The sequence below is a fragment of the Fundulus heteroclitus genome, chromosome 22, assembly GCF_011125445.2.
Source record: "Fundulus heteroclitus isolate FHET01 chromosome 22, MU-UCD_Fhet_4.1, whole genome shotgun sequence".
Lineage (NCBI taxonomy): Eukaryota > Metazoa > Chordata > Actinopteri > Cyprinodontiformes > Fundulidae > Fundulus > Fundulus heteroclitus.
In genome coordinates this window covers 26524824-26536903 of record NC_046382.1, presented here as the reverse complement: position 1 = coordinate 26536903, position 12080 = coordinate 26524824, and the positions used below count along the sequence as shown (strand labels likewise).

Genomic DNA, 12080 nt, shown 5'->3' with positions numbered 1-12080 from the left:
TCCAGAGGTCCTGACTCACCTCAAAGCCACAGCAGTTTTCCCTGACACCCCGCAGTTCTGATCTCTACTCATTTATATTGCTTGTTGAAAATAAGAGTTACCCAACTTCTGGTTGTCTCAAGTTTTTTTTTTTCTCTGCATGTGGGTCAGAAGCCTTAACAAAGCCATGACAATAGTGATATTTATTCAATAAACGTGATATGACATTTCGAATATTTCAATATACATCACAATCTATTACAGCATTTGTCACAGACTGGCGTTCTGGGTATTATGTAATGTGTTTTATTTTTTAAAGCAAATATTTCTAAAACGTTGGATGTTCATGACACAGGAAAATAATTGTCATCAGTTTGTACAGGCATCTGTTGTGGGCAGTCTTTCTGAGGCTTTTATTTTTTTTATATCTATCGTATTGACGGAAATTAAGAAATATATTGTGATATAAGTTTTGGGCCATATCGTCCAGCCCCAGGTAAAGGCTATAAGACCATCTCCAAGCAGCTTCATGTTCCTGTGACTACAGCTACACATTCAGAAGCCTGAGGTCCACAGGGCTGTAGCCATCTTCCTTGGACGTGGCTGCAGGAGGAAAATGGATGACAAATTGAAGACAAAGATAATACGACTTGTGACCAAAGAGCCCAGAACAAGCTCTGTTTAAATTAAAGGTGACCTCCAAGGTCAAAGTATATCACTGGTCAGATCACACCACCTGTGCACTGTTTGAGTCAAAGTGGTGTTCTTGGGAGACACGGCCGTTGAACGCAAATAATAAAAAAAAGCAAGACTGGAATTTGCCACAATGCACGTTGTATAGTCCCGAAGCTTCTGGGAGAATTTCCTTTGGACAGATGAGACTAAACTGGAGCCTTTTGGTAAGACACATCAGCTCCATGCTCACAGACACAAAAATAAAGCACACCTAGAAAATAACACCCTACTGTCCCTGCTGTGAAACAATAGAGGAGGCTCAGTTGTGTTCTGGGGCCGTTTGCTGCATCTGGCATTGGGTGTCTCAGATCTTTGCAGGGTTCAATGACATCACAAGACTTACTATCAAGGTATTCTGGAGAGAAATGTTCTGCCTAGTGTCAGAACGCTTGGTCTCAGTTGTAGGTCATGGGTCTTCCATCAGCATAATGACCCAAAACACAGCTAGAACCGCCCAAGAACGGCTATATGACTATTGTGAAGGGGTCTCCTATGAGCCCTGATCTAAATCCTATTGAACATCCATGGAAGGAGCTGAAACATTTACGACTACAGTGATCATTGTGGGATTTTCTTTGACTCACACAGGGGGTACCAACAACTTTGTCCATGACTGTACATACCTTTTCACTTGGTTGCATAGATATACATGATACCTACATTAAAGACTGCAGAGGTGACAACATATGACAGGAAAGGGTTTCTCTTTCTCCACAATCTAAGTTTGACAGGAGATATTTGCATGGACTGTTTAAAAAGACACAAAATCATTATTTCTCACCTTCACTTTAAATTGGAGTAACCTTTTTCAGTTTAAAGGACAGAATTATTAAAATTATTTATTTGCCAAATACCAGAACATGAGATTCTCTTTCTTTCTTCGTACGTTTACATACACAAAGACTAAGAAGATTAAATGCAGGCAGACTTGTAGATGTATTTTCAAGACAACACGTCAAACACACTGCTTCTTTGTGTGACATCATGGAGAGAGAAAAAAAAAACATCAGTCAAGAAGATAATACAACTTTGTAGGTCCCAAATACAAATGTTCAAAAATCAACATGTAACGAGAGGACGTCCAGCCACGGTACCGTTCTGATCCGATCTGCTTGTCTCTGATTCCCTTGACGAACAGGTTTTGGTGCCGATCAGCCACAGAATAAAAGGTAAGACATGCTGCAAAGATGCTGTCTGATGCTGGTCAACGAGTGAGTGTCATCCTCCACAGTGAAAAAAGTCCTGAGTGAACATGCGGTCTTCTCAGATCTAAGTTTCTTTTTTTTTCTTGTTTCGTTTTCTTTGCCAAACGTTGCAAATATAGTCCTGACCAGCCTTGTCTTTGATGCTCATTGGTTTGATTTCTTTTTCCTCAGTTTGTTTTTGGCTTCCTCATCCCCTCCACACTGCTACATTCTCTCTGATCGCTGGCGTATGGGAGGTTGGTGGACCACTTGATACTTTTCACCTCTGAGCACTTGGCTCCAGGACAGCCAACCCCTGAGATACTCATCTTCATTTCTAATATTTCTCTTTTTTCCCCGTACCTAAACATATGTCCCTCATCCTCTGTGTAGGAGCTTAGCGTCATGTTCAGCCCCCCCGATTGAACCCTGTGAAAATTGGAATTATGCTCCATACTTTACTGTGTTTATTGATACAAAAAATACTCAGGACCTACTTGATTTTTTTTTTTTTTTACAGCACCTTCAGGCATAATAGACTTTATCAAAAATATGTTTACCATTCAAAGTTTATCAAATGTCAGCTGGAAAACGTGCATCCAGACATGAGAAATGTGTATAAAAATACAATATGTGGATGAAAAATAACAAAATCTGATTTTGCCACATATTTTACCACTTTCTAATATCATTCCTTTTTCATTCAGTTCTGCATCTTGACTGGTCAAACAAACACGGCCAAGATGGGTGGGTGGGTGGGGGGTAACTATAGCAGGGGCTGAGGGTTGGTGGGGCCAATAATGGGCCCTCCAACTATCAAATTATGAGCAAGTTTTCTTGTTTTGTTTTGTCAAAATAAGATTACATTACATCTAACATATTTATATTTGCCAGTGATGCATTATGTTGTCTTTACTTTGTTGTTTTTCCCCTTATTTAAGTTATTTGTAACCTCTAAAATAATCTAGAAACCTATTAAATCGAGAAATGGAAATGTAAGAACATTGACTGAATGACAATTTTCTGCCTTGTAAATAATTGTACATTTTTTAACTGACATTTTTTTCATAATCCCCCAGCGCATTCAGAGTAAAACATATTTCTCATCTTTTACACATGTAACGGAAAGTAGAGGAACCAAAGAAGAAGAAGAAAAAAAAAGACCATGGTGTATGTATTCATTTTTTTTCCCCAAGTTCATATAAAGATAAAAGAAAGCACGTTCGGAACTCATCACATTTGTTGATTTCCATCGTGTAAACGTTCAAAAGAGAGCTTCCAAAAACAATCCATGCACACATTTCATCAACACCTCAAACAATTAAAAATATCTAGACCCGCTTGGGCCGAGCTCCTCTTAGAAAGTGTTGTACAATTTCTCTATGACCTTCTGTGCTTTTGCTAATTTTGATCTCCTTTCAAGGGCTTCGACCAGCTCCACTGAGGCATTCCTGCCCTTCTTCTCCACCCATTGACTCAGTAGCTCCATGGTCCACAATTCAGCATTATGCGGGTTGCTGAGCTTCACATTTTCAATGGCCCTTGACATCTCACTAGCCGTCGCTATCGCCACCATATCGTTCCATCCGACTATATCCGCCACGTCAGCTAGGTGAGGCTCCATGTCCACTGGCATTAAAAATAAAAAGGGAATACATGTTTAAGAGCAACCGAGGAAAATGCAGACGACACTTTTAGCGATCTTGCAGAGACAGATTCTGTCTTACCTGGAAGAAGCGGCTCACGCTGTGAAGACAAAGATGCTGTACGTTAGTGTTTTCTTTTAGGTTAGACCAACCGAAGCCTTTTGCTATTCAGCAGCACTATCACACAATCAACAGTAGTAAGGATGACAAACCTGTCCCTCCTACATAAAGGGCCAGCTTGATTAAGATTAAAGAAGAGACAGAAAATGGTTTAAAAAACGGTGCGTCTTTAAATGCAAAGCTGCGACGCACGACACAGAAGCCTGAGCTCTTAAAAGCATAAACGTGACCAAGCAGATGAACTCACCACAGGCGCAGGGATGCTTGCCGAGTCGCTCCAACATGGTAGTACCTCTTTAAAAGTAGTAAAAATAGAAAAACAAAGTATGATATTGCACATAAATACTGAATTAAATATATTTAATTATCATCAGTAAGATTGCTTCCCCTAAAACCTAATGAACATTTAAAGCTCTTTAGTGGACACACATATGTTCGTTCATAGAGTGAAAGGCGCGCTTACTCTTTATTCGCTTTCTGAACACTATTGACGCGGCCAAACCAGCGAGGAGCAAAACTCCAATCAGGATGCCGGCAATTTGACCGCCTTTTAAACCTTAAAGGAGAGAAAAACAACACTTTTATCATAACGACTTTTACAACATTTCTGTCCATAAATGAAGTCAAAGGGAATTTAAAGAACCCAGCTTCATGTGTTAATCGTAAAACGAAGATCATCAGTGGCATACCTTCAGGTTTCTCGTTGCAAACTGCATCGCTAGTGGCTGAACAGGGCTCTTTAACGCCGTAGAGATCGCATCTGAAAGAAAGCGGTTAGACCAAGTCAGATTTACAGGGGCTAAAATCTAAAATCACATCATACAAGATAGCCCAGACATATAAGGTTAATTACGGGCTAATTGGAGGTCAGTGTATGTTAAAGTTTTAAAAAGTTACATTTCTAAAACCGATAGGGTTCCTATGGCTTGAAATCTATTTGATGAAATAAAATGGAAAGGGCTGCAGGGCATTTTATTTGGCTTCAATAAGTGGCGCCGTGTTGCCCCTCCCCTACATGTTGCTGTGCGCTCCAGGTCACAGGGGAAAACTCATACAGGCCCATGTTTATGTGCAATGCTTTGTATTTTTAAGATGATTAGATTTTTTGCTACTTTTGACAAGTCCATTTCAATAACCTTACAATAGTTTGGCACACCGTGGTGACAAAATTGATTCAATACCAGGTGCTGCTGCTTTTGGTTGTAGATTTGAGTCGAAATGCAATAAATTGGTAACTATGCAAGATAATAAAAGATTTTATCTTTCAGATGCTTTAGATATTTTTTCCCTCTCTTCAATGACATATTTGTAGCTTTGTCAAAGATTACTAAATAAAAAAAACTGTCTAACTGGGTTACAGTTTACAATATAAAACCTATTCTATACAAATGCCCAACTAACCATTTACATGTGTTTCTAATTATTTAGCATTGCGTTTTTAAGTCCAGGATGTTAATTAAAAAGCTCTAATCCAGATGAAATAGAAACAGCAGCTGTAAATAAATAACAGTAGGAGTCAATTTCCTGTGAACTGGCTCTGTTGGATAAGCATTTCTGCTGAAATCATCACAATTCAGGGGAAAGTTTTTTTTTCCCCTCCAAAATCATAAACAGAAAAAGGAGAAAAGACACACGGAGAATTTTAAATGTGGCAATAATTTAGTCAATGCACCGGGCATTCAAATTACATCTGAAGTGTATACGAGTACAGGTTCCTTTTATGACTTTTGTGAACTCCATAATCAAATGTACAGGTAGTAATGATATAAATTAATATAATGTATTATAAACGGTCGAGGATAAAAATCTGAAAGAGGCAGACTTACGTCTTACAGGGCTGGCAGATTTTACAGGTCCGTGTGCCACTGGGGCAGAAGTGACCCTCCTTGCACTTACACGTTGTGTCTCGGGAAGTGGTGCAGGGTGCATCTACTTCTAAATTAGCTGAAAGAATAAAGCAAAGCCACAATGCACAAACTTTCCACACATACAAAAACCCTTGAAACAGACTTAATAATTTTGATACACTGCGTTTTTACAGTTTATCCTCAATTTTTACTCAAAAGCGACCCACACTTTTGTCCACATGCCTCAAATGTTAACTAGAAGGCAAATAATTCGGCAGCAATTACAATGTGCAAAACGTACAAAGCCAGTGTTATATATACTGAGGAGATTGCATGTCAACTGATATTTCAATATATTACTTTTAGAGCGCTATCTTAAGGCCATTTTAAAGTATAAATCAAGAAACCACTAAACAGACGAGATACGTCTTGCTACAACAGAAACACATCTGCCATGACAGCTGCAGGTAGGCACCAGCCCCATGCAACCCATTACGGATTCACTGGGTGTGGATAAAGGAAGGCTGTGCATTAGTCTTGGCAGTGAGGAAAGAACAAAAGTAAAATTCTCCTGCTGTGTTTTTACCGTTTGTATGATCGCAGGATGTGCAGAGCTCACAGGACTCCTTGGAATTGGGCTCAGAGTTATAGGTGACCCCTGGTTCACAATAGTCACATTGTCCACGGGTCGCGTTTGAGGGGCAGTGCTCCAGCACCTTCTGACCTGCAATTTAAATAAACATGAATCAGAGGTTAAAGAAACTATCACCACTGGTGACGAAGGGCAAGTTGGTTGCACTGAATTTTATTTAGTGGTATAAGAGGTAAGGGGGTTCTATATAAAAAGCACTGTTCATATTTCGTACTTCATATTTTGCGTTATTTTGTGTTAGTCTAGCACATAAATCCAAATAAAATTCATTTGAACCTGGGGTTATGATGAAGGTGAGAAAATATTCAAAGTGAGTGATGGTGCGTTCACACCCAACGCGGAAAAAGGCAAATGGAGCAAGTGATTTACGTGTTATTCTTAAGGAAAGGCGCGTTCAGGGGCAAATTAACGGTCCGCCATGCGAACGACGCGCTTCGAGCGCTACGCATGGCACCGATTGGCCGGACAGAGCCAAGCAAAACTGCCAAAAGTGAAGCGAAATTTCAATCGCCGCCTACATTTACCCGATTATACATCCCAAAAATCACCTTAGCATCTGTCTCCACTGAGAGCAACAGTAACGAGTGATTGGGTTCCTTGTTCCAACCGAGATGCTACTTTTCCGATCAAAACACAGACCGGCGTTATGCCGAAAAGTGCATGCCTGCCGAGATATGCATCCCCTGTCACGGGAGCGCGCCTCGCTCTGCACAACTGAATATAGACGAAGAAAACAGATTAAAATGTGACCAACGCAGTTACTTGTTCTTAAATTAGTGATATCAAAACGTTTTATTAAACCTTGTGTGGGGGAAAAAAAACTGTTGTTATTTGGCAGATTCGTTTACAAAATTACGGGTGTTATGATTATGAACAACATTAAATCCAAAGTTTTTATCCGAGGAACTGCTGATTTATTTGTTGTGGTCTCTTGTCATTCACACACAACAATAAACCGTGAGAGCCGACGTGAGTTTTGAAACTGCAAAGCTTTGTCTTAAGCGGAAGATCAAACGTGCGTCTACACAGCACAGCGTTCACAGACCAGGGGTCCGTTCTTCGTACGTCGCTAACTCAGTTAGCAGGATTTCATTGTTGACGATTTGGCATGATCTTGGATCGTTTGGTTCTTCGAAAGACATCCTGCACTTGTTGTCATAGCAACATGTGCGCCAGCTTAAACCTGCTCGCGAGCAGGCTTATTTCATGTAAACAAGATTAGATCACGGCTGTGTAAGCGGAGGAGATGGGGAAGTCTGCCGTAGCCATGTCCATTTTTACGACTGCAACCTGTTGCGGAAGGTGCAAGAATAATTTGCAGAGTTTTTTCGAATTAATCGCGTATTGCGCAATAGACAGGATCCTTTAGAGCAGCGCGACAGTGTAATTCTAGAGAGATTTTCTTGGTGGCTGATATAAACAGACAAACACATCATTTAACAGTGGCTTTTAAAGAGGAAAAAGTGGTGTTGGAGCCATAAATCTAAAATTTTAAGTTATTTGTATGATGGTTTGCTTTTTATCTTTATCATATTCAGTAAGAAGATTTGTTCGGGCCATTTTATTGTGAAGTTTAGTTTACTTTGAAAGGCTTGCTTCCTGTCGAGCCGTATATTGGATTAGAAAAAACTATGGTTGGATTATCTAGACACGGAGCAATACAGTTTTACCGTGTAAACTGTGGATGACTTGGAAAAGGAAGATTTTCATTTTTTATGGATAAAGATTGTTTTTTTTTGTTAAAATTCCCAGTTTGCACATGTCCTTTACTTCCCGTGTCTAAGGAATGACACTGAAATTTGGATATCTTGACATAACAAGTATAATAATTAAAGGCTACCATTTTGTAGAATATTCTTGTATTTCACTTTTACTTGTCCCCATGTTCTAGTGGGTCCCGTGGAGGCTCTGACATAAAAGAACAAAGTAAATATGAGATTATTAAAATGCAAAAATTAATACTGTAGAAAGTGATAGAAACATCTACCATGGACAGTATTTACGCATTAATTTGTCTGCTGCTTTTTGCCAGCCCTCTCTCCTGGCTTTAACAGATTTTTAGGTGTTTTAATGACTCAAATTCAGCATAACCTTCCATTAAAAGCTCGTGTTCTGCCTCTGAGAAAAACTGTGGGCGTTCTTTGGCCACGCTGAACAGCCAATAGCAGCGCTGCTGATCAATGTTTCTACTATCGATACATTTCCCCTTTTAAACAAACGCAGTTGTCTCAGATAACTCAATCCAGCCATACTAATCATAAACAACAGGTGTGTTGGAAGAACCCAATTAGCCGGATCATGATTAGCCGGATGAAATCATCTTGGATGTGTCATTTGATCTTGGATGTTTTAAGCAACGTACGAAGAACGGACCCCAGTGTGATGCATTGTGAGCGTCAGAAAGCGATGGCGCATTCAGGAGCATGGGACATTTCAAACTTACAAGAAAAGAGGCATAAAACAGAATACAACTTAACTCATACAGTAATGTATTTATCCAGAAACAGTGTGGGCTTTCTTACAATACTGAATGCTCTATAATTGTATTTCTGATATTTTTTGATTATGCACATCTGTTAGCTTTTTATTCTGAAAAATCTATAATATTACATATAATATAATATTACAGAAGCAAATTATCAAAGTTTTTCAGGGGATGCAGTTTGTGTTCTTCTCTAGAATCCTCGCCGATGATATGATATCATGTGTGTGATGAGTGAAATTAAACTGAGATAAGAGATTTCCAAAGAGCCATATGACTGAAATAAATTCAACATGTAAATTCAATTTCAAATTCCAATCCTGTATTTTTATCATAAAAATTTGACTTTGTTCGTGAAGAAATGTTACGATCGTTTTTAGAACAGAACTGTGAATAATAATAATAAGATGAATAGACCTCACCTAATCTGACCTGTTTTATGTGGTGCTAGTAATTCAAATTAAACTAATTTTATGCAAATGGAGATTACCTTACCTTGTTAAAACATGATGATAACATCATGTGAAAAAAATTATGTTTTAAGAATAATAATAAAAAAAAACAAAGGTTGTTTTTGAAGAATTGATCATTCATTTCTTTTTTGCCTTTTATTCAATTTAAAACATGCACTCTGACTCTATTCTTTAAATAATCACCTGTCACGTTAGGTATGAACACACCTTAAGGCGCCTCAGCACTGCTGTTAGACAATGAAAAAAAACCTATCTCTGCCGTCTAGAGTTGGACAATTATCGTTTTGTTTATCATCATCATGACTTTTTTTTAAATCATCATAAAAGTTTAGATTAATCTTGACAACAATAAACTCCACACAATATTTTTTCCAAAGGCCAAAAACTCAAAGTAGTTGTTGTATTGTCCACTTCTACAATGCTTTCAACTACTTGCTGCACGAAAGAAGCAATAAATATTAATCTGTTTAATAATTATAATACTGAATTATAACCGAATGAAAATATTGTGTCCTTTTAGCTATAGATTTTTTCCACTCAATGGTTTCCAGCAGTAGCCTATTGAATAACTGGTAACTTGTTTTTTGTTTTGTTTATTTTGTTTTTGTCAGTAGTTGTGCTTTGCAGTCATTTGAAACAAGATCTATCATAACTTTATTGTTATTGCAACAAATACCACAAACGTCCATGTCGCCCATCCCTGCTGCAGTCCTGCCTTAGTTCATAGCTGTTCGCTGACACTGGTTTCTGCACATCTCTCTGTTGGGCTACGGTCTGATCCATTCACACCAACACATTTCAATCCAATGGCAGCAATCCTAAGTAAACATGGAAGCAGCACGGAGGTACTTTATTCAGTCGTACTTTAGTAAATGAGGACAGCGTGAAACCGGTTCTGTATTTTTGTACACTTGTGCTCAAATTAAAATTGTTTTACCACATGTTAGAAAAGGCCACCTCTGCTTTGTTATGTCTAGATCAAGGCAAGGCAAGTTTATCCACACCACACTTCTCAGTAACAAGACGATTCAAAGATCAGCAACAGCCTGGTTTGCATGACTCAGAGGCATTTTTAGGCTTGTGCAACGTTTGGGGCTCAGTCCAACTTTGAAACAGGGGAACTGTTATACAACAGTAGTTTGAATTTTAGTTAATTTCGTATTAAAACAATAAGGAATTGCCTGCATCGCTGTAGGTTACGAATCCAAACCTGTACTGTTCGTAGGTATGAATTAATACATGAAGATTAAATAAGAACATTTGTTAACTGTTATCATTTAATGTTTCATTTAACATTTACTTTCTGTAAAAAAAAAAAAAAACTGCTAAAGCTGCAATATCTTATTTTGAAAATTGTTGAAATGTAGTATGACAGTGACGCCCTGGGCAATGAGCCACATTCATCATGTTAAAAGCTGATACAGGCGCAAAAACCATAGGCTTAAAGTCAGGCAGCAGCCTCAACATCAACCATCACTGCCAACCACAAGGGGGCGCCCCTCCCTCCGACTCAACATAGTGGAAAACTAGTTTAGGCGACAGATCTGTTTATTTATTTGTTTGTTTGTTGGGGGGGTCAGGTGTTCGCTGTCATTCTGGACAGAGAATGCATCAGATTAAAACCCCCGTTTCTTAAAGATCAGAAGTTTTTTTAAACATCATAACAGAATTTAATGACAGTAAAAACGTACCAGCCGCACACAGGCAGCAGAATCTGCCTTCATGCTCGTAGACGCCGTCTTGACATCCCTGCCTTCTGACGCGGATCCGTCGGACCTCTGGTTCCGGCGAGGCCCGCAGAACCGAAACGCTGGAAAAGAAAAGCGAAACTGAATCCTTTCTTTCTTTCTTTCCTTCCACACCCCGTCCAGCACGTAGCCCCAAAACAAGTATCACTGCATGTAATTTGTCTTTACCAGCAGCTGACATCCTTTAATAATCGAGTTTTAATTCGATTATTAACTTAAGAGGGTTTGGACTACGTCCACCCCCTTTTTTTTCTTTCTTGACGGTCTCTTTAAGAACCGCACCTTTCTTAGCCCAAAATCCCCAGACACATGTTGTTGTTTTTTTCTCCTACAAAGCCCGACTCAACAAATTCACCTCAACCACATGTAGTCGCTACAATAACCCGTTTTAAGCCTTTGCGGACAATCAATCAAGGCAACGCAGTCATTGCAAAGAGTCACAGCGCCACAAAAGACACACATAACCCAGTAAGAACAGGGAATCAGAATACTTACTTTGCGAGGCAGAAAAAAAGCAATAAAGTTAAACTAAAAGCCATAGAGATCCTGCGTGAGGCGACCGTCGTCTGCTACGTTTGGGAAACAAGTAGATACTAGTCCGTAAACTTCCGGGATTCTACGTCATTTAGCTTTCCCCCCGACTCTTACTTTCGTTTTCTATAGAAAAAGAATTTGTTTAATGACGCATATTTTTTTTCTAAGGTATTTTGTCTTTTGTTAAAGCGTAGACATGCGGATGTGGATTGTTGTGTTTTACTGCGCTGCTTTTCCAGTCAAAAGGACACAATTCCAAGTTGGTGTCGTCCATCGTGATTTACAGTAAATCGAAATGTTTTTTTGGAAAACCCCCAAACAAACCAATCCACGGGCAAGGTTTTTCACCACACCCCACACCTCACTGTCTTTGGTCCCAATAAACCTGCAGCATTATGTAAAGGGAAAACTACCTAGATCAGGTTGATTATTAATATGCCCTTAAAAACAGCCAATTATCTAATTTTTCGGAAAATAAAATTAAAGTTTAGTGAAATCAAAAACCAGGACAGATAACCACAAACAGTGTGTTACACGAAATATATTTGTGTTGTACCTTTAGAAAAAAACATGCATGGTAGATATTGATCATGTAACCCCTTTAAGCCCCCCCCCCCCCGCCCTTTCACCCCGCCCTTTCACCCCGCCCCCTTTTTGTGCTGATCAACTAGTCTGAGAAA

At 39.1% G+C, this 12080-nt stretch overlaps 1 protein-coding gene across 1 annotated transcript; it reads right to left on the bottom strand.

Moving 5' to 3' along the window:
• Positions 1–2399: 2399 nt before the first annotated feature.
• On the bottom strand, positions 2400–11607 carry fas (Fas cell surface death receptor). Its single transcript, XM_012882730.3, has 9 exons — positions 11362–11607; positions 10810–10928; positions 6098–6235; positions 5491–5608; positions 4354–4424; positions 4128–4220; positions 3912–3958; positions 3626–3644; positions 2400–3527 (listed from the first exon to the last, which is right to left on the bottom strand). Exons 1-9 carry the CDS (start codon positions 11403–11405, stop codon positions 3256–3258), a joined length of 921 nt encoding a protein of 306 aa, XP_012738184.2. The 5' UTR covers positions 11406–11607; the 3' UTR covers positions 2400–3255.
• Positions 11608–12080: the final 473 nt, after the last annotated feature.

What these genes read in the sequence shown, in the direction of transcription:
- fas (XM_012882730.3), bottom strand. Translation starts at nt 11,405, where the DNA reads ATGGCTTTTAGTTTAACTTTATTGCTTTTTTTCTGCCTCGCAAA. An exon ending in CTGCTGCCTGTGTGCGGCTG is followed by an intron (nt 6,236 to 10,809) that starts GTACGTTTTTAC and finishes TTTAAATTGCAG; the next exon opens with GTCAGAAGGTGCTGGAGCAC. An exon ending in GTTCAGAAAGCGAATAAAGA is followed by an intron (nt 3,959 to 4,127) that starts GTAAGCGCGCCT and finishes CTACTTTTAAAG; the next exon opens with AGGTACTACCATGTTGGAGC.